This window comes from Sinocyclocheilus rhinocerous, unplaced genomic scaffold (assembly GCF_001515625.1).
Source record: "Sinocyclocheilus rhinocerous isolate Xijiao unplaced genomic scaffold, SAMN03320098_v1.1 scaffold254, whole genome shotgun sequence".
Taxonomy (NCBI): domain Eukaryota; kingdom Metazoa; phylum Chordata; class Actinopteri; order Cypriniformes; family Cyprinidae; genus Sinocyclocheilus; species Sinocyclocheilus rhinocerous.
The window spans coordinates 1,274,772-1,298,307 of record NW_015628690.1 but is presented as its reverse complement, the minus strand read 5'-3'; the positions used below and the strand labels follow the sequence as shown (position 1 = coordinate 1,298,307).

The following is a 23,536-nucleotide window of genomic DNA, read 5'->3' as shown; positions in this document are numbered from 1 at the left end:
GCCGCCGCCATGTCGTGAAGGCGCTGTGTGTTTCGTTGTGAAAGCGAAACTACTTTGTTTGGCCTTCCAAAAGAGGAGGATATCCGCTTCGGCTCACTCAAGCCCGCCCGCCGCCCCTCACATTCTAGCCGCCGGGCCTCCGCTCACTCAAATAATGTTCTTTTTAGCAACATCATATGACCCCTTTAAAATTCCAAGCTCTATCATTGCAGTTAGCGGGTGTTTCTGTTCAAGTGTCCACAAGTCGTCAAATAAAGCGTGCGCATTCATAATAAAACGTGCCTCACACGGCTCCGGGGGGTGAATAAAGGCCTACTGTAGTGAATCCAAAACCAGTCTCCTCTTGGCTTATATCGAAATCCTCTGACATTTTTCTTTACAAATCCTCGGTTTGTACTTCTAATTTGTGACTGGCGTTTTGTTTTGTTCTCTCTCCACATTCGTCACTAATCACGCTACGCTGACGTCCTACGTCATCCGCCAGAACGGCTTCCACGTATGACAGATACCGGAAGTGAGAAAAAAGTGTTTATTACGTTTGAAATCTGGATATTTTTCTTATAAAAACGCATGGATTCGCTACGGGAGGCCTTTATTCACCCCCCGGAGCCGTGTGCGGCACGTTTTATTATGGATGCGCGCACTTTATTTGACGTCTTGTGGACTGTTCAACAGAAACACCCGCTGACTGCAATGATAGAGCTTGGAATAGCCAGGACAATTTTTAATATAACTCCGACTGGATTCGTCTGAAAGAAGAAAGTCATATACACCTAGGATGCCTCGAGGGTGAGTAAAACACAGGCTAATTTTCATTTTTGGGGGAACTAACCCTTTAAGATTGATGATCATCATATTGTTTACTCTTCCTATTTCGGTCCATTTTTTATGGGTAATTCCCAGTCAGTTATGTGCTTGTGCTGTTGACCATTAGGAATGTCTTATTTTCCTAGCTGAATTGCAGAAGGCTAACCTGCACGCAGACACCTAAACACACTGCTCAAACTACACCTCACATGTGAAGACAAGACTACTTTACTTATGGGCCTCTCTGCCAAAGCAACTTGAGACTGATGAACACCTCCTGTCCAAATAACACACAATTCCAGAGTAAGGCGTTGTTTTATCATAAACTAGTGGGATGTTCTGTACTTCTTCAACTGTAATATTTCCCAGCCTGTCATAGAGTCATTTAAATGCTTCATCCAAACAGTGAAGAGGAATTACAGTAAAGTTTGGATGACCCTTTGTAAGTTATAAATATTGTCAGACTAGTGGTCTACTACATATGCACCTGCATTCAGAGCCCTTTATTTCTTCCAACATTTTCTGGTTATGAAGTTACTTCTGAGTGGATTAATTTGATTTCCTTTCCCATCAATCAATACTCAGTGCTGCATAATGATTCGGTAAAAACATTTAGCAGTAAAAAATGAAAATCATGCAGGTGATTAAATAATTAGAGAAATTAAATTTTTGGTGAACTATGAAAAATGAAAACACTTCTTTACATTAGATTTCAGGCCATCTACTTCAAAAATTAGACTTGTGTAATGTGCTTGCTGTAAATTCACTGTGCTGTATTTAGACAGGCACATGACTACAGGAGGTGTCACAGTTCATGACAGGGCAAAACCAAGCCATGAACTCTCTGCAGACCTCTGAGGCTTTCTCACCTTTGAGAAGAATATAAATTTAACATTCAAGACTCCGAGGCGCAAAGTCAGAGAGGTGAGGAAGCACCCAATGGCCCCTCAGAGCTCCCGAGTTACTGTGCAGAGCTAGAAAAACATCTTAGAAGGACAATCAAGTCTTTAAGCAAGGACTGAGAGACTGGCTCAGCATCACACAGCTTCACACTAGAGAGGAGATTTAGTAAGACAACAACTTGAAGCACACAGCCAAAACAATGCTCAAGTCTCTGAATGCCCTTGATAGCCTTGTTGTTGTGGGCATTTGTGTGTCGACTGACAGCAAAGAAATCTTTTCGATTCATTTTGAACTGAAGTCTATGGCTGCATTTTCCAACAATGCACCAAAAGCACATACTTCATTTGTGATAGTATGCACATAATATACTTATGATACTGCAGATATACTTACATATCTGATTCACGCAATGATTCCTGAATAGGCAAGAGGAAGAAGCCATTTAGAACATCAGGCGTTTTAAGAAATAACCTTCCCAATGAAACTGATCAAACAACTAAATAATCTTATATTGAGTGTACCTGCGTCAGAGAGTGCACATTTGGCTCAATAGCTGGCAGTCAGTCAGTTCTCTTGGCCTTATCACGTGCATTTGGGTCCTTGTAACCAGTTTAGTCTGACAGGATGCTGCTTTAATGTGTGCTTACACATTCATTACGCGCATCGATGAGGGTGTGTGTGGCCAAGAGGTCCTAACGTGTGATATTCGCTTGTTCTACGATTGGATGAGGACTGTGAGAAGAAGACGGATTAATGAGATGCTACAAGGACAGCTATTATTTAGTCTCTGTGTTTTGGGGTTAATCGTGGTTTCAGAGAGGTGACAGCACTATGTGACACACTGCAGGCGGTGAAACAGTGGCTACTAGCAGTAGAGCAGAGACAGATGCTGTAAACACTTTCATTAGGCAACCAGCCACCCGTAATGGAGGAAAAACACTCCAACATCACGATTGTACTCGCTCAGGTTTTGTTTTTCATTGCCACCAGGTATTGCAATGACAGGCAAGATATCTAAATTCGACATGAAGATCCAGATCACAAACAGTGCTGCATCAACCGCACTAATGTGTTGATGAATGACGCAGGGACATCATGCAAATAAAAAACATCTACACAGGAAATTTGTTTCTCCTACATTGTGTTACAATCATTTATTAAGACTGTAATGAATATGAAATTAAGTAAAACAAAAAGCATTGAAGGGATGATTCACCCAAAAATGAAAACTGTCATCATTTCCTCAACCTCACATAATTCGAAGCCTGTATGACCTTTTCTTCTGTGAAGCACAAAAGATGATACAGTCAATACAGAGTTATTTTAGCAGCACTGAGATACTTTATTAGATTTTTTAAATATTTTGAAATAGTTATTATTTATATATTTCCTATTTTAATTTTAGTTATAGTTTTAGTAATTTTGGTTGGTGTTTGTCATTTTAAATTACATTTTTTTCTAATGTCTAATTTTTATGAATTTTTAATTCAATTTTAGTTAATTTAGTACACTGTTCAACTATATTAAAATGAAATGTTTCTTTGGCAATACGCTGAAAATAATATGTTAAATAAATATGTTTGTGCTTTGTTTCAGTTCACGTTTATTTTTTCAAGTAACAAAATGCGTTTTTATGGTTTTAGATTTAGTCAAGTTTGTTTTAAACCCCAGTGTTCATCTAAATACCATGTTCTATGCTTAGCAGAGCAAAGAAAGTCATACAGGTTTGGAATGACACAAGGGTGAGTAAAATGATGACAGAACATTAATTTTTAGGGTGAACTATCCCTTTAATGCAAGACATCTCTCTCTTCTAAGAGCATAGAGGAATGTCAGATCAACTTTGACTACCACACCCCAAACTGAAGCTTAAGGATCAGTCTGGACAAAACACCCCTACGGCTACTGAAAAAACAGCATCAAATCTCCTTCTCGGTCTGTACCACATTATTATGTGTTGGGTGGATCTGCAAAGGTTACTTGACAGATACTTACACAACTGAAACTGTCAAGGAAAAGATACTGTCACAGCTGGAAACATCTGAACTTCTTAAGCATATTGCAATTCTTCTGAAGTCATACTCAATTTCCTTTGTGTGGAAACAGATTGAATTCATTATGAATTAATTACTTGACTTAATTCTTTTGATTCAATCCACTGAAAATCTTGGCATCCGCACTAGTCTCCTTGGCACGTTAATAAGAATTCATGAGAGAAGTAGTGATTTCACCTGAAAAACTATTAATTCTTTTGAGATGAATCTTTTCAATGAATCAGCTGATACAGTGCACATGAATGATAAATGAAGAAATTGGACCAATGAGTCAACTCACTGACAGCAGTGAACAGCTCACTGAAAGGGAAGATTTGCGGTGAATAATGACTAACATTTTGGTCTGTTTCTCGTCCAAAGTTTTTGTATGTTTTCAGAAGACTTGGAAAGTATCTAGGAAGCATTTTCTTTTAGCTGAGGTAGTAGCAGTAGATTTTCCTACACAATTAACATGAAGAAAGTGTGCAGATTACATGTGGGCCTAATAATATCTAGCGTAAACTGAGTGGTTAGAGCACAGAATTAAAAGACCCACTCTAACTGATTATGCATTTAGAAAATTACATGAATTATAGAGACATGGAGGAGGATACCGGCAGCATGGCCTTTAAAGACATGCGATAGGGAGCTCATGGCTAAGAAGAGGCAGAGAGTTAAAAATATTTCAAATAAATAAAACAAAAATAAATACAATAAAATAAAATAAAACATTATTTTGGCATCACTGAATGAACTAGTCAGTAGAGAAATGTGTTACAGCAGCTTTGTATTTAAAATGTTAGTTCATCCAATGATGACAGATTCATTTTTGGGTGAACTATCTTTCAATCCCTGATAAACTGACAAAACCTGAGATTTGAGACAACTGCAAGCGATGTTTTGATAGTATGCATTGCAGACCCGGTGTAGAAATACCTCTCTCTCTGCAGGCTTTGATCTCTTAAAACCTAGTAGATCTAGAGTTCCCACATTTAATGTGGAAAAGGATTATAAGAAAAAGGCAAATACTTCAGTTATAAATTTCCCAAGCACCAGCTCATATGTTGGACTGCACAAAATTAAAACACTGCCAACTTCTCGGATAAAATAAGATGAATCTTGTTTTATATTTCACGCTTCTGTGCTCCACAAATCAAATCTGATTGCCATGATTAAGTTAAAACACTATTCGTCAGCATGAAAGCAGATCTGCAGATGTGAAAAACATCTAAAGATCCTGGCCAGAGACGTCTTCACAGAGAAGCTTTGAGTGAAAAACTGTTAAAAACACTGATGAAATGCTTGTCTGCTGAGGTTTAATGAATGCTTTGGATGTCTGGGATTCCAGGAAAAGGGCTTGAGCAGTAAGGCTTTTGACTGAGTTAATACCTTTCGCACTCAATGGGCCTGTCTCAGCCCTAAAGGAGGGGCTCCACTTGAGTATACGGCCTTGATAATCAGCCCAGTGAGAACTCAAGCATCCAAAAGAGCCAAAAATGTATGTGGAAACTTAATTAGAGTTAACCAGATCCATTAAACAGGCTGTTATCAGCCAATTATAATCAATAATCATTGACTTACAATTTGCAATGACGTATAATTGAGTCTTTAAGTGGCTGAAGGATCCCAATCTTTTTCCAGACCTTAGTGACCTCAGAAGTGGGAAGAGAAAACCTTCAAAATGTGTTTTTGGCTTTCTGACAAAAACTCCAACTGATGAATGCATATGTTGTCCATCCACTAAAAGCTGCACAGCCCATATAATTTCAGTGGATTAATGCTGAATATGGCATGATTAATTTCCTGATATTACAGAAGGGCTATTTAAAGAGGCTTAAGAAATCACTTTTAGGGATGCATGTTCAGAAGCAATGTTCAAACATTTCACCAAGAGGAAGAACGTTTTGTTGAGTAAGGCCGAGCTAAAGAAAGAAAGAGTGAGGGAGATTGGCTGCAGAGTAAGTGCGTGGTTTAAAAAACCAGACAGTGATGACAGAGAGAACAAGGGTGAGAAAGGAAGAGTGTAAAAGTGATTAATTTAGAGGCAATGATGTGGCTCTGGCTGGGTTTACGGACATGTGTGTTTTAGGAGGCTACAAGGTGCGTAATGACAACATGCTATGGAAGAGTTTTGAAAATTACTTGTGCAGCAGTTCTACATTTTGAACGAATGTCAAAAAGCTGCTTTACAATATTTTTTAACATTCAAATATTCATCAATTTACTATCAATGTAAAGACGCTGACGAGGAACTGGCTTCCTCAAAATACTTAAGAAATTAAATCAAAATTGTTCGAGTTGTTTTGGCCTTTATTCTATGTCTGTAAACCTTGAGGCTAATCTATATGTTAGTGTACTCCAAAATGTTGACAAAATTCATTTATATACATAAATGTCTTTGTCTTTCAGGAAAAGAAGACCAAAAATATTGACTCATTCTGTGCTACAAAGGTTTTGACTAATCAAATGGTAGAACGAGAATGTCCCACACCCAAAAAAACAAATAAAACTGACTAGGAAGTACCTTAACATGGTACACTTGTACGCTACTCAATTTCACCAGTATTATAGTATTTATTAATGTTCTGATTATGATTATTCATAAATTGATTATTACAGATTATGTATGTGCTGTACATGTGGAAGAATTGACAATAAAGCAGACTTGACTTGAATTTGCTTTTATTTTCATATTTCTAATTTTCATTTTAATTGTAGTTTAAGTTTCAGTCAGTTTTTAGTAATTTTGTCATGCGCTTTTGTATTCTTTTTATTTTTTTATTGCTATTTTAGTATGTTAACAAAAACACTTAAGTTTAGGTAAATTAACAATAACAACACTGAATATGACATGTTCTGAAAAATTAAATGTCTCATCTACACGTCCAGTGTGCCACATACACACAAAGCAATACTTTAAAAGATATTACACGTATGGCTAAAAATGTTGGTCCATATTGTTCAACTGTATTTAAAATAATCACTTTTTTTTTAAATTAAATTATTTATTTATTTTTTTGGTGGGGTGGGTGGGTGAGGTTGTAAATTGTATTATTAGGCTTGTGTTTTTGTGCTTTTTATGTTTGTCTATATGTCTTGCTGCAAAACTAATTGCCCCTTGGGGGACATGAATAAAGTTGAATGAATGAATGAATGAATAAATTAGATTTTAACATTTTCTAAAGAAAGTGTGAGCAATGCTCGCCTGTGCCAACTTTCACATATTTTGTGGGTGGTTATGGAGTTTCTATGCGACTGCTAAGGTGTTTGGTGGTTTTCGTCAAGTGTCCATTCTCCGTTTCTCTCAAATCAAGCACGGTTCATGTGTACAGATCCTAACACGTCTTGGTCTACCCTTGAACTCTGGGAAAAAACATCCTCCCCACAGCGAAGCGGAGCACTGGAAAGGTTTGGTTCCCGTCTAATATTGTTGGTGCTGATGGTCAGAGGGTCTAGGAGCTCTGCCCCTGGGACCATTCATAACCTCCCACTAGGAAGCTGCCTAACAATGCCCGGAAACAATTGGGACGAACATTCTGTGAAGTTCGGTAACAGCTATTGTTCCATGCTGAGATTGAATTGGCGCCAGTGTATCCTGTAGTATCAGAGTGTCAGGCAATTGAGGGGGAAACGGGGGACTCGATAGTGAAGCCTCCTGCTGTAGACGGTCCTTCCTTTAGGATACACCCCTGCGTGCACTTTATACACACTTTCACCCCAGAGTTACTTATGTTTCTTAGCAGCACTGAGAAACAACAAGTGTGTACATAAGATCTCATTTCCGCACATAAATAACAGAAGCATAGGTGAGTTATTTTCTAGCTGACCCTTACGGGCCCTCAGAGATTGAAACGGATGGAGACGTGAAGGTCGCTGACGTATGTGAATCTGGAATCATCTCACATGGAAAAAACTACAGGAAGGATCACACTCCTCAAGGTCTAACACTTATAAAGAGTGTTAAAAATAAAACGGCTTCATTAAAAATGTTTCTTTCAGTCTTTATCGTCATTTCTCGCGCTATTAATATCTTTTGACATGTTCTTTTGCAGAATCGGTTCCATTTTTTTAAATAAGACAAGAATAGAATGACGTTTGCATCTGTTAAAGGTTCCCATACGTGTATTATTCCACCGATGTGTGCAGAACCACAGAGACACACTTTGCCATCACAGGTATAATACATTATTTCACAATAATACAGATTTTACTGCATTTTTTATCAAATAAATGCAGCCGTGTTGTAAAAGAGACTTCTTTTACAAACATTAAAAAAATCTTACCGCCTCCAAACTTTTCAACAATTATGTACTATAAATGACTTTGTTTCCTAAACTAAAACTCCCTTAAATAGCATCTAGTGAGCTATTTTGAGCTAGTTGCTTTATTAGTAGCTTGTAGTGTCACAAACTACTTTTTAAAAGGGTAGACAGTCGTTTTACGACTTTAATTTATGTGTACCTTGCAGCTTAGGAAGCTACAGTTTCAAAGTAGTTTCCTTAACATTGCCGCGAGTGAACAAGTAGTCAGACAAACTATATGACCCAGACTGAGCCTTGAGCAAATCGGATACGAATGGCTACACAAAGCTCATTATTCAAATAACAAAAAAAAAAGAAACATACTATATTAGCTAATCAAATATGAGCCAGTTCTCTAATGCCGAGTTCACACTGCACGATTTTCAAAGACGTCGCATCACTGTTGGTTTTGCATGACTTCACAATAGGAAGAATCGCCGACAGCTCTGTCTGGTGCAGGGTTGCCAGGTTTTCGCTACAAAACCGGCCCAATTACTACTCAAAACTAGCCTGAAAATAGCCCAATTGCTTTCGAGGGGGTCCCCAAGTAAAAATCGCGTTCGGGGGATAAAATACAACATTTTTGGCAGGGTTCTCCTGGTACAATTCACATTCCAGGGCCTAAATATCACGTTATTGGGGTCGCTTCAACCTGCTGACATAAAAAACAACCTGCGGAAATCGCGAATTTGGCAACACTGGTCTGCAAACTACGTTTCATATAATCAGAACTCATTTCACACAGTGTGTTTGTGAATCGCCGACAGCTCCAGATATTTAGCATGCCAAATATTTCACGGGCGTCGGCGACGCATCGGCGATTCCCTCAGATCGCGTCTTTGATAATTCACACTGCGTGATTGTCACTCGCGTGAACGAGCACCGATTTGCCTCTGATTTCGGGCATTTGTCGGCGATTTCGCAAAACCTATTGGCGAGTGAAAAATCGGGCTAAAATCGTGCAGTGTGAACTCGGCATAAGCCAAATACAATCTGTCACCAGGGAGGTGGACGTTAAGCCACAAACGTAAACATTTAGCTACATGTAGTGTTTCTATTCTCCCAGTCAAATTACTGTTTCTCCATCCCAGCTGCGTTTCTAATCCCCTCTGAGGACAGATAACGAAGATCATTTTTAATGTGTGTAAAATATTCAGTGCTGGGGGAAGCCCAGCCTCATTCAGCACTGGCTGACAGCCTCAACAGAAGCCACGGCGCTCCCCTAACAGATCTAACACAAAATATGGACTTTAGCCTACACCGACAGTGAACTTCACTGGTATGAAGGACAGCCAGAAACTGTTCCCAAATCACCAATGTTCTCCTCATTTGTACTTTACATGATTACACGAGTGCCTTTAGAAAAGCATTCAAGTATATCATCGTCCTTCAACGGTTCCCGTTTTGCCCATTTAATGCCTCAGTTCCCCACAGGGCAGCTGGCGGGCACAATGAAGTCAGGCCCATTGCTGTGTCATCGTGCAAGATGATGCTCGGTTATTCAGTTCGGCGCGGTTGGTTGGTATAAGCAAGCATCAGGCATTTAAAAACCCCAAAAAAGGGCCTGATCTACTGTCAGACTTTATTAATTCCTCAATGGCGATAGATTTAAATCAGTTTTACTGCTTCCAACAGTCAAAATATGTTCACTGAGCAAAGCTGCTCAGGAAAAACCAGTGCCAACACTTCCAAAACTATTCCAAATATGAAACAAAACCGCTTTTGTACGGCTGCCAACAAAACCGCGGAAATTTGCAAAAGAGACTTTGGCAGCACGTTCCTGCGCAGTTATGACAGGCTTTTTTTCTTAATATCTTTCCCTCCTTCTCTTTTAGAGGCAGCTGCGCAAGAGGCCTGCTAAACTGGCCGTCCTCAGTAACTTTCCTCTTTCTCTGGATCAGACACAAGGAAGGGTGTGCGGCTGCTGCACTCGCCGCTGACCACCTACAGACAGAATTAAGCAATGCAACTCTGCAACTCCCTATAATTGGTGCAGGATTGAGGGCGAGGGACACGCTTGGATTCCTGTTGAAATCCAGCAGCTGGATAGACGTGTGTGTAAGACAAAATCTCTTAACGTGATTCAATATTATGCAAAGAGGCATATGGGATAAAGGGACCTTAGCAAATGAGCAAGAATGCTAGAGTGAGAGACAGTATGTGTAAGATCCTCCACGCAGAGGGATTAATGAGCGAGGAAAACTCACCTCACTAACAGCTTAATCCCACAGTGATTAACGCTCTATTATGGAGCTCATCAAATTGATACGTTGTGTAGAAGCCCTCATGTGCTTTAAATGTACAGAAACACAAGAGTAAATGTTTATGCATCCCGAATAACAGCAACCAATGGTAATAATTCACCTGCCAACAAAACAAACACTTTGCCAGTTAAATGTATCTTGAATGCACAGAAACTAACTTGCTGAAAACATCATTCAGGAAATCATTTTTGTGGAAAGCGTAATACAAAATATTTATATTTTAAATAAAGTATGCTCTCTTTAACTTTTTATTTATCAGCCAATCCTGAAATAAATGTAACACTACAAATGTCTTTACGGTCACTTTAAATTCAATGCATGCTTGATGATGAATAAAAGCATTTATTTCTTTAAAAAAAAATCTTACTGACTCCAAACTTTAAACCCAATGATTTTTGGAGGACCACGTGACACTGAAGACTGGAGTAATGGCTGCAGAAAATTCACAAGAATAAATTACATTTTTAAATATATTCAAATAGAAAACAGTTGTTTTGAATTATAATATTTTACAATAGAACTGTTTTTACTGTATTTTTGATAAATTAAAAAAGTCAAATTAATATTTTTGAAAACATCTTTCAAAACATTTAAAACAATCTTAGTGTAGGTACAAGTTTTACATGTATATTTTATACTTTAAAAACGACAGAAAAAAGTCTTTAAGGGTTTTTGTTTTGTTTTCAGTTTATTGAGCTGAATTGTTTTAAAATGATTTTTTTTTTTTTTTTTTTTAAAAGGGAAAGAAATTAATGTACTATGTTTTAGTCTTATGTTTTTTTTAATTTAATATTTAGTATTTTTAGGGGATTTTATGGCACTCAATTATATTTATGCAGTAGTTAAAATCCATTTATTACTTGTTAACCACTTTTTGAGCATTAAATTCCCAACTTAAACTGTGAAATTAAAAGTTTAAGTTTATTGTTATTAAAACTGCACAAAAATACTATTTTACTATTATTATACTATTAACAGTGTGTCACCTTTATGGCTCCTTTACGCAGCAACAAGCTGATATAGTAAGTGATGTATGCAGCTATGAATTCAAAGGCTCTCCTCTCAACAAAATCTGATCACAAGTGGCTACAAGAGACACATCTGAGATGCATGTCAATGCCAAGTGTAAACAGTAATGTATCTCAGCCGACCACCTGTGATCAGATCAACCATGAGAGATGTCAGTGGCCCAGTTTTGAACTGGTATTCTGTCGCTAGGACACTGAAAACAGTGTTTTTTTCCCCCCAAGAGTATTTTAGGTTAAAATGTATATATAAGAGGGGAAAATGTATATTGTAGATGCTGTTGTTTTAGCACTTCAATAATCTTAAAGTCTTCAGTGTAGCTAGCTTTTTTAAAGTACACATACTGCAACAATATGTGGTCATGAAAATAAGAAAAGAATATTATAAAAATGTTTTAATAGTTTTGAAATACACTGTCAAGCCACAGAACAGGGCCTAAATACAACATCTTAAGGCATTGCTACAACATGGATGACGAAAACAAGACAAGACTTATTGCCAGAATTAGCTCTTGTGGTCAAGTGCCAAATGGCAGAAAACCTCTCATAAAACAGCACAAAATATACTCACTTGACTCTACACAATCAGCCATTTCTGCAAAATCCACAAAACAACATCCAAAAAGGGAATTTACGGTTCACTGCCTTCTTAATCCATTATAAACGGAGAGTGTAATTCCTGCGGTACACACAACAAACACTATGAGGTCTGTGCAACATACACAAAAAATCAAAACTGTTTGAAAACAACATTCATCTTACAGTATCTCTTTGCTCTTTAGTGCTCTGTGGCTTTATAAACTGCTGCACACTCCAAGCAATATTGGACCCCTAACCACAAGTCCTTCACCACAGACCAAGCAGCAGGCCAGGACTGATTCTATCATTAGATAATGCTTTTTTAATCTCCGCCTTTGGCCAAAAACTCCATCCCCTACTGTACAACTGCAACTCAGCAGACATGAGTCAAAGCAGCCCAAACAAGGATATTATCAAGGCACTTAACAAGGACTTCAGTCTATCTTTACAATTGCATTAAATCACCTACAGGCAGTTTGTCCCTCAACTCCACATGAACAGATAAAGCAGCATTACGAAAATCAGCTGCTTTTGTCATTTAAAAGTTGAGGTGTTTATACACTACCGTTATTGTTTTCTGAATGTTTTTCAAAGTCTCTAATGCTCTCCAAGGCTGCATTTATCTGGTCATTATTTATATTGTGAAATATTACTACAATTTTAAAATGCGATTTATTCCTCCTGTGATGGCAAAGCAGCCATTACTGAAGTCTTCAGTATCACATGATCCTTCAGAAATCATTTTAATATGCACATTTGGTGCTTATTTTTCATTATTAACAAGGTAAAAAAAACAAAAGTTCAAAAGAACAGCATTTATCTGAAATATAAATCTGTTGTAACATTACAATTGTCTTTACTGTCCCTTTGAACAAACAATGCATCCCTGCTAAAAGTTTTCATTTGCAGTATATTTACCGTGTATATTAATAGCAATACTAGAGTTACATATTGACACTGGAATGGTTTTAGCATGTTGCTATATTGTTTGGATGGTTGCTAGAGAACTGTCACAAGTCAAAAGAGCCCACCTCTATGTATTTATTTTGGTCACTAGAGACTCAGGCCCTCCTCCAACTTAAGACAAAGGGATTTCTGCCTGAAAACTAATTGCGCACATCTGCCTTAGCAAACACAGCTAGAGAGGAGAGTCTTTTCTTTTTAAAATGGGGCCGCAGAAAGACCATAACCAAACAGAACATGATCATGCCTCCAAGACACACATGACACCATACAGCTGGTACAAAGAACAGTTATATGATGTGTCCCATGTGTTGCGTAATTGTGAGCTCAAGGGCTTTGCACCAATATGTAAAGTTCTTCCTTGTGTTCAAAACTCAAGCTCTTTGGCACTTCGAATTGAACTGACGGAACAAATTGCTGCAGACGGGTTCATCGGTTGCAGACCAACTCAAAATGTGCGACTGGCCACTCCAATGGATCCTGACAGGTAAAAAAACACACACACACACACACAAACAACTACACAAAGCACCACCCACACCCCGAACTACTGCACAAACAGGGGAGTTGCGTCATAATCTGGAACATGGTTCAGGGTTTGACACAGAAACTTGGCTTACTAAACTGCAGCTTATCACCTGACTTGTTGCTTCCAGGATGGTTGCTGTTAGCCGTCTTTACTGCTGAAAGAAACCAGTGAATGTACTGCCAACACAGTCTGACACACACACACACACACACACACACACACAGGGCCCTGACAACTTTCCGCTCACTTCTCAAAACATCTCGAGACTCTATGGTAATATAAATATTATTACCCTAATGCGCCAGTGAAAACGGAGATTTGAAACAATTATCTGACGACAAGGGGGAGGCGAAAACGAGTGGGATTCCTCTTGAGGGTGTAAATACATTCTGCGTGATGGTTTAAAAGAGCAAAACTAAAATAAAACAAAGTGCTTTAGGTTACGTACTTCTCTGGCAATGCTTCTGGTTCCAGCAGCGCTCGCTGAAGTCCCCGTTGATGGTGGTGAGGGGGCAGGTGGTTTTGCCCTGAACCATGCCGGGGCAGACGTCTCCGCACTCTCGATCATTCTTATTGGCCACGATGTAGTTGTCCTCAACCGAGTCAAGGATCATGGACCAGTCGAGGGTGGAGAGGTAGCAGAGGTCAGGGTTCTTCTCCACGCGCACGGCTCCACGGGTGATGTTCATCAGGCTTTGAAGGCCGATCTCTTTCAGCTGCAGCATCTCAAACAACACGAGCGCATAGTTGAAGAAGAGATTATTGCCGCGCACCACTGTGAGGTTGGGAAATAGGTCGCTGAGGCTCTCCAGGCCGTAAACGCGGAACAAGAGCAGGTAGTCCGTCACTACTGTCAGCTTGGGGTAACTCAGGCCACGGAAATCCTCTGGTTTGGTTGTGAACATGAGCAGGATCTTTAAGTGGCCTTCGATTACAGTGCAGTTCTCAAGCACCCGCAGGTTGGTCACGTTATTTCTGATGTCTTTACTTGAGCAAACTGCAACGACAAAAAAGACAGCAAAATCTTATAATTGGTTCGGTGAGAATGTACAGCAAAATTTGCTTACAGATGATGACCTTCAATTTAACAGGATTTTATTCTGTAACAAGCATAAACAAACAAAAACAAAATGTATTCTATAGAAACCTATAAAGGAGATCATATACAGAACCATAAACAATTATTAGAACTACATAAAGTTTTCTGTCGCACTGTTCAGTTTTCTCCCTTTGAGCTGATGCCTTCCATATGACATAACATGGTTAATGAAGATAATAAAAGCTCTTCCTGCAGCTTTTCACATTCCAGTGCTGTATGAGCTGGAGAGATGCTTCTCAAGTGAACCAAAATTGCTTTGCCTAAGGTATGAGACAATGCCACATAAATGGATAAATAGACAGACGGATAGATGGATGTATAGATATATGGACAGATTTATTTATTTATCATTTAATGCCATAACAGCATCCAAGCATTTCAAGTCCCACTAGCTAAAACAAATAGATAAAAATTCTCATTTGTACCATGTGCTATCAACCCTGCTCAATTCTAATGGAAAGAGGTAGCTTTTTAGACTTCTTGTTTTTTATTATTTATGTTTAATGTATTACTGATGTTTTGTATTTGTTGTCGTGTACGTGTAATTGTAATTCATGGAGCAGAACAATTTGCCCTCAAGGCTGAAAATAAAAGGTTAAAAGGTTAAAAAAGGCCTATATTAATAGAATAATAAATAAATAATAAATATTTAAAATAACAATGCTTGAATTGTATACAATAATGTAACAATATATATTGTTTTTACAAACAAATGAAAAAGACAGATATTATAGACAGATATTTTGCCAATATTTTTACAGATTTTGTTTTTACAAAATTTTTCACATTATCATCAACTAAAATGTTTTTAGTTGATGATAAAATGTTTCTATCTACTAATTAATGAATGAATATGACATTATGAAATATTGACAAAAAAAATTAAATAAATAAAACTAAAAATTGACAGAAAACAAAGAACACAAATATGCAATTAAACAGCGGTTACAAAATCATAAACAATAATAATACCTAGGATGCTACTCATCTAATTGTGTCCTTTTAGCTCCCCGGTCCCCTTTAAATGAAAAACGGCCCCTGCTGCTCATGACTTAAAAGATTCCACAAGGGTTTACATGAATTGCACGCATACATGAACTCTGATGAGCGGTCAGCCCATGCATAACTGAGACCTTTTAAACACTGGGCAGTCACAGCATGAGGCATTGGGAAGGTCAAAAATACCTTGCACTGGCTACTTGTTTACATTAGTTATAACAGTGGCCCCACCACAGGGATTCATAAATGTGGCAGTCCAGAAGTTTTGAAGCACGGGGAAGCTGAAACACGTAGTATAACCCTACTGACATGTGCGTCCTCTCTCTCTATCAGACACACACAATGTGCAATACCTCTACGCTTACACTTATTTTTAGCACCACACTCCTAATACACTATGTACAAATGGGGTGCCTGGCACTTGAAAAGACTATCGTTGAAGCACATGAAAGGAACGGCGGCACAGTGAGATGAGAATGAGATGTGTCCTGGCTGACTGTGTGTAGTCATTCACTTTATGCAATGAATCTCTGAATGACACTCTAGCCAAATTTAAACCCTGAACAACATCTAACAATGAATAATGTAAGTTATTAGCATGCATTCATTTAAGAGGTGGCTGCTTCAGTTTGGATGATTTTTTAAATCAAGATTTGCTAAAATTTTGCAATCTATGTTGTAAAAATTTTTAAATCATGCATTTACATTTAAAATCAATTAATACTCAATATATTCAATACTTTAATACTCAATTATTCAAAGCAAGTTTTACAAAGGTGTTATTTTATACAGGTTACACGTTATTTGTTTTATTTTTCCATGAAAAAATTGGTTAAAAAGCATTTTTCATTTGTAAAAGATCAAAACAGAAATCATAACTTTAACAGGTTCATCTTAAAGTAAACTACAGGTTTAATAAGAATAAAACAATGTCTAAAGAAGAAAAGGCATGTAATTGAGGTAGTGATTTATGGCAATGCTGATTTCTCTGACTTTCTCTGCAGCTAGTTCTGCTTTGTAACAGACCTGAAAAGTATATTTCGACCTGACATATTGATTGAAATCTGCATTCAATCTGCATAAGTGTGTTTGCCTTCGCAGCCCCCATTAAGAGATCAAAATAAATCGTGCGTCAATGCAATATAAATGTTCTTGAATTAAAAAAATAAATAAATGCAGCAAACGACTAAACCACACAAAGTACTCTCTTTCCTCTGCAACAAGACAAACAATAGCAAACATTTCAACCAGGACACGGGAAGGAACTAAGTATGACCATATAAAAGCAGAAGAGGCGGGTCTCCACATCTCTCGTCCCACTTCCTCTTTGAGGTTTCGCTGGTTTGTATTCATCTGCTTTTTTGGGTTTTACCCATTAAACCGAATTGTAATTGAACAATATGGCTTTGTAAGAAAGCGACTTACACACGAACATCCATTCAATAATAATAATTTCAAACAATCTCATTCTTACTTTAAAAATCATGAATTTCCTTCAGATGTGCTTTGTGCATTGGGCCAAACTGCCATTATGAACATCCTTCATATCTTTAAACTTTAAAACATATTACAGCATTTTACATAATCTATATGAACACATTGGAGGCATAAATGTGACACCATAGTGACACACCTCACCCCTGTGAAAAAAGACTGCAATAAAGGTTACAGGAAATAAATTTAGTATACAGAATGAATGGGCAACCAATAACAGTGAGCACAGAGGAGAGTCTAGACACGGGATGATTTAAAGATGCACCTGCACACCAGCTGCTGTGGTGTCCTCAAACTGAGTGAGAAGAACAATATTACTGTGCGAGTTTCCACCGCTAAACTGTGTAAGTCCCTGGCCACACACTTGAAATCAGAAGAAAAGCGGGGTATAACAGTTGTTGCACAAGAATTTGCATGAGCGGAACAAGTTCTGATTTTAGTCTGCAACTAGCTGAATCTATTTTAAAACTCGTGAGAGACAAACTGCATGTGAAATCACAATAACTCAAAGGTTGGGATTTGACAAACTATTGTTTGGACAAAATGACCCATAAATGTGCTTTAAAAATTAACATTCTGTGTCAACTTCATAATAGCATGAATATAGCTGAACCAGTAACACATTCTTAATCATTTCAAAGTAATAATGAATATAAGCACTGAATGCAAACAATGAAATAAATATACAGAAGATTAAATGATCGTGACACAATCAGAATTATTGTTAACCAATATCCTGTAAACCACTCACAATGATACAGCAGCAGTATATGAATTATTAGTAACCTCCTTGTGGGACAATAAAACCACCTGAAGAGCTATGACGAACTTTAAAACAGAACAAATAACAGGCTCTTAAGGGGAAGCTTTTAATCTTTGGTTTGAATGAGGTGATCGTAATAGAAACTGACAATGTGTACAATCAGGAAGCACAATGAGCCGCAAGATCTGAGAAAGCATGGAGTAACGTGGACAAAGCGTGTGGCAAATACATTCAAAATGATTTCTCACAGCTTCAATGGTCATGCCATGTCAGCCAAGACTTGACAAGGTTGAACATAGCAATTACAAAATTATAGATGACTTGTTTTTGGATATTAGCAATGTAACCAAGCAGGTGATTCAGTCAAACGGTTTCGGATTCTAGTCTGCAGAGGTATAAATTATGTTGTCATGTGCTGTCCGTGTCTGTAAAGACACACGACTGACAGAAGAATGTTAAGAGTGACAGCTGTACTATCCGTTTGCCCAAATAAAAACTTACAGACTAGCTGACTGACAGCAAATACGATAGATAGTAAAACTAGACATACAGACGGCATTGGACAATTAAGAGTAAATTTATACACTACATTTTTAATTTAGCATTGCAAGCGCAAGAAAGCAATTAAACATGAAAAAAGCTAAATGTGTAAACCAATAAGGATAGTTTATTATTAATAATTATATACAGTCAGAGGGGTGCAAAATATTGCAAAACAATATTGCAAATCTGGGATTCAAAATATAATTTTGGAAGTAAACAAGGTTAATAAAATAAATGAATTCTTTTGATACAGAAAACTGTCATATGAAGAAATATTTTGACAATCTGAATAAAAGAAACTTAGAAAGATTCTGCATTATATCTAAGTCAATAATCAAACAAGGAAATTTGCGATACTGAGCAAGTCAATAATCAAACAAGGAAATTTGTGATACTGAGCAAGTGAACTCCTCTGTACAAAAGGTCAGATGTCCTCGTTTCCATTTAAGAACAAGATGCTCTTTGGATCATTCTCAGATCAAGCTTGAAAATATGATCATCAGGTTTTACTTAGGGATTTCACACAGTTTGTGTGGTGCTGACATTGCAGCAAAAGGGTGACAAACAAAACAAACACTAAAACATCTTTTTCATTTTTTATGAATTTTTCACTCCAAATTGTTACACTGGGATTATAATTTGTAATAGAGAAAAATGTATTCAATCAAAAAAGTACAATATAGCCAGTATCAGACTTTTCAACCCCACAGTAAGATAGAAGCTGAACTTTGAATTAATAAATGTTCCAAGATGAGCCGGGCTCTGAGCTGATTTCCAGTCTTGACGAGGCTGAACTGAGGCCCTAAAATAGTTCCACTCTTCCCTACAGTGATTCACTACAAGTCTAAGAGAAACAAGAAGGGGGCCAACTTAGCAATTACACAACTTGTTTATGTTCAATCTGCCCTTAAAATCTCGCACAAACTGGTTTCACGATATTACTCAATCTTTTATTTTCGGTTTTAATAAAAAGGTGGCATACATACACCCCCAGGTGTTGACTTGTCTACTGCTGAATACTATGCTGTGACAAGACACAAAGATGCAACACACTCCAAATATGTTCTTTTCGTATTACCTGGGAACAAGCCAAGCATATCTTACAGATTTTAATTGCTGATAAAGAAAATTTTGCCAAGCAACTTTTTAAATAACAAACAGGAATTAAATTCAGTACAAAAAGAGGATTTTTTTCTGAAAGAGGCCTAGAGTGTAATACGAATTAAAAGGCTGATTGAAGCCACAGATTATTACAGAGAGAGCCAACAGTCTGTTCATTTGTAACTTTCCATGCAGTGCTTGTTATTAGTTTTTCAAACCTACGTAGGTCTTAACCTAAAACCTAACAGAGTTTTTAAACATACTGTTTTGATATACAGCAGCTTAACCGTGAGACACATGGAAGAGAGTCTCAAAATGGAAACTGGCAGAACTTTGAATGCATAAATTTCATCCAAACCAATGCTATATTTAGAAATCTGCAGAGCAACAAGATAAGAAAAAATGTGCTTGGGGCTTAACACAGCTCACAAATCAGCAAAAGGCCCGAAATTATCTGAAATTCTCCTAATGATAGCGTGCAACTTGGAGCATTTCATTTGATTTTCTCCAAAAAAAGACACAAAAAAAAACCTTAATGGCAAAAATACTACTGTATTTTTAACTTTCCAAAAAATATGTTAAAACTCATTTGTTGAGCGAACTGAAGATAAGCCAATGTTTTGTTTGGAGCTGAACACAGCCAAGTGTGTCAAAAGCATACTTATATTTATTTAGCTCTTGCAGGAAGTCTTCCAAGAGCACTAAAAAACAACAAGTGGTACCTAATTATACAATCATTTAAAAGACTACTGCCTAATTAAAACCAATTACCAGCATGTATGCGTTTAGTAATTATTTTTATTCTGAGTGTTTTATATAAAATATTACTACAAAAGTAATACCAACTATATTAAGCATTTACATAGGTCACTATACATTAAAATATACTCTGTATAATCAAGCATACAGATAAACTATAGCAATCTAATATTCAGCATTCAATTCAACATTTTTTATTCATACAACGAGTCTTCAAAGTGCAATGCCTTGAGTTGACATTAAATAAGTGACTGATAAACAAAGACTTTTCCGTTGCTCCAGTGTTTACCGAAAATGTCGGAGTAGTTTGCGAATAAAATTTGTGGCCCGGTGATATCAATCTACAATAGTTTTATTGTGCAGAAAGCTCAATTTTAAAAGGACATCTGCGAGCTCTAGTACTAGTTTGCTGCCGAAGTAACGCACTTTCCAAACTCATAAAGATCGGATCACAGACCTCCAGTCAGGTTTCAGGACCTCGGATGATGCCAACCCTGAAACAACATACAGAACTACCACATGTTGCTATAAGTTTGATTGCATCATATAATAATTGCTGTTAATAGTGTTCATCGTCTGTTTGATTACGTCTTTACTTGATTTTTCCGTACATTTCTGCCATATGTACATTAACTGACAGTCACCACTGATAAGCTACCACTAAATATTGTAGAAACGTAATTTTCTGTAAAGTTGCTTTGCAACGATTTGTATCGTGAAAAGCGCTATACAAATAAACTTGAACTGAAACTTGAACTTCTCTGAACAATAAATAAAAACACAGCCCTATAGGTCTCGACTGATCTGATAATTTTTAAAATCCTCTTGCAACTGTGTCAACGCTGCAAATGGCTGCATGAAACAGGGGCCTGGCTGAACTTGAAAACCATTCCCGAGCCTTACTAGCAGTTCGAGCTACAAATAGATCAATGCTGTCCTCAAACGATCGATAATCTGGCTTTAGGGTCAAGGCGCACACTCCATATAATCGATCGTACCATTAAAGCCAGTTTGAAACGATTTATCTAAATCAAAACGACCCGATATTTGATTTATTCGCCCCTTGCCCTGCTATGTCCTTCTGTCTGGCTCTGGTTTACCAAATGTGTCACAGTGGTCAAGAGCTACGATCCCCTTTTCCCGTTCAGAGTGCTCGATAACGTTTGTATATTAACATTTAAACAGGCAAGACTCCTATAGTATTAAATCCGTATCCACGTGAAAGACAAAACAAAGCCGTTAAGTTACACTTACTTTCTCCATTTGTTTGTTGACAGTTGCAAACGGTGCAGACAGACGCAACCAAAACAATCAAAGTCCGCAGCCGCATTTTGACCCCGGGGAAACCGAAAATCTGTCCAAAAATCCCCTCCGAGTACGTCTTGGTGTGGGTAACGATCTGTTTTAATAGTCCAGTGTTGTTTTTGGAAGATAAAAATGAAAGAACAGAAAAAGCCCTCTGTCACCCCCCTGAGAAAAAATGGGCGGAGAGGAAAATTCAACGTGTTCAATCCGCTCTGCTGTCGCACGCACTGACTGATGCTGACGCTCGAGCTTTAAGCTAACGACAATGCGTGCTGCGACTTTCATTCACTGTAAAACAATCCACGCCTATAAAGCACGCGGACTGCATCATTTGCAAAGAGCGTACGAATCATTTCCGATCGATTGCATATATTTGTCCAGCACTTGCGCAGATTGCTACAAGCCTGGCGAAAAAAAAAAGGAAAAACTGGCGGAGTACGGGGAGGAATGGCTGCGCACACCGAGCGCAGGCCGAAATAACCAATTGGGCGTCTTTTTTGTTGCTGTTTCGATTTATTTTTCAGATGAAAAGATCTTATAGTTCTAATAAACTGTCTACAGACTTATAAGTTGCAGATAGTGCTGCTGCAAATCATCCAAGATTTCCAGGGTTTCGTAACGGGCAGATTTCAGTGTGTACTTTTTCCAGGTTCCTGCTGACTGCGAGCTTTCGCCGTAGTGCGTTTACGGGTCACACACGCGGTAGTTTCTCCGTACTATTCTTCGCGGCGAGCCTGTAAACTGGCAGTTTAGTGAATCTTATCAGTTCTGGAGACGTCTGCTGAAAACACTGCAGTCGCTGAGATTTCCGCGAGACTTCCAGCACAAATGCTCCACATGCAGTCTTTCTGCGTCGCTTTGCTGGCGAGCAGTTGCCTTGCTTCACAGATCAATACAACGAAGTGAAGCTGATTCCACAAAGCCCACTTACTCGTCTTTAACTCTCTCGCGGAGAAAAAGAGGAGAATAAAATGCAAGAAAAATTGTGTGTGTGTGTTTTTGTCCCCACGCTGGTTGTAGCTAGTGCATATACCCTCCGTCCAAGGATCCCCTTTCCTGTCTTTGCGCCAGTAAACAAGACCCGCCAGAGAGGCAGATCGAGCACAGGGGAAATATGGACTGGAACAGTGGACCGAGACAGCGTGCGCCGCACACTAAACATTGGCGTGCACTTTGCATATTCTAAAACACTGGCTTCTAGGCAATGCATTGACATTGAATTATGTGGTATTCAGAGCATAGAAAAAAACACTTATTTACTCTCGTTCCTCGTTGTGAATCTTGTCCTGGTAAATATGCCATGGTAAAACACTGTAAATCTGAATTACAGTGAATGGGGCAGATCTGTAAACTTTAAAATACCCAGTTTCAAACGTATAGCCACAAGACAAACAATATGCATGTTAACAGTTTTAGTGTGAAAAAAATCGCTTACTAACCTTTTCTGTGTGAAGTTATACATTTTACAGTCTCACTGTCATTATAACATAAAGTCATAAACCATAAAAATCCTGTATAAATGACGAGAAAAACTTTACAGCTAAAGATATGCAAGTTTCAACAGAAGAGTAAATGTAAGTGCTTTTAATTAAAAGATAAAATATACATTTCTGCTTTTAATTACTCCAAAAACATGCCCCATAACATTGTTTTTTTATTTTCTAATAAAAAAAAAAAAAACGAGGCACAAGTCGAAATAATTTTTGTGGTAATCAACATTTTTAGCTACTTCCAATTTATACTAAATCTACAACCTTATAAACTGTAATTTAATGTTAAGTACAAAGAGTACTGAACTTATTAATTTGATTGAATTCAGTGATTCTGGATGCCCTGTGGTCTCTTTAATCTCATAATAAAATGACTTCAGCTCAAATCAATATTTCATATCAATTTACTTGTTGTGTATTAGGTAAGCAGTCGTGTTAAAAGCGAGATAATGTACAGCCAGCCAGTCATTATGCTTTACTGTCAGGGTTTATTTTGTGATAATGGAAATAATCTTTAGACAGTGTAGTCTAAAATCTGACTTGCACTTCCAGCCTCACACTGTCCAGCATTAGTATCGG

At 37.8% G+C, this 23,536-nt stretch overlaps 1 protein-coding gene across 1 annotated transcript in view; it reads right to left on the bottom strand.

The window, feature by feature from the left end:
- Positions 1-22,579, bottom strand: part of LOC107738166 (insulin receptor-like) — a 65,795-nt gene extending 43,216 nt beyond the window's left edge. Inside the window, exons 1-2 of the mRNA XM_016549882.1 lie at positions 21,417-22,579; positions 13,853-14,401 (exon numbers count right to left, since the gene is read on the bottom strand). Coding sequence (XP_016405368.1) covers positions 13,853-14,401; positions 21,417-21,492 — 625 coding nt within the window. The 5' untranslated portion in view covers positions 21,493-22,579. The remainder of the gene's footprint in view (positions 1-13,852; positions 14,402-21,416) is intronic.
- Between the last annotated feature and the right edge of the window lie 957 nt (positions 22,580-23,536).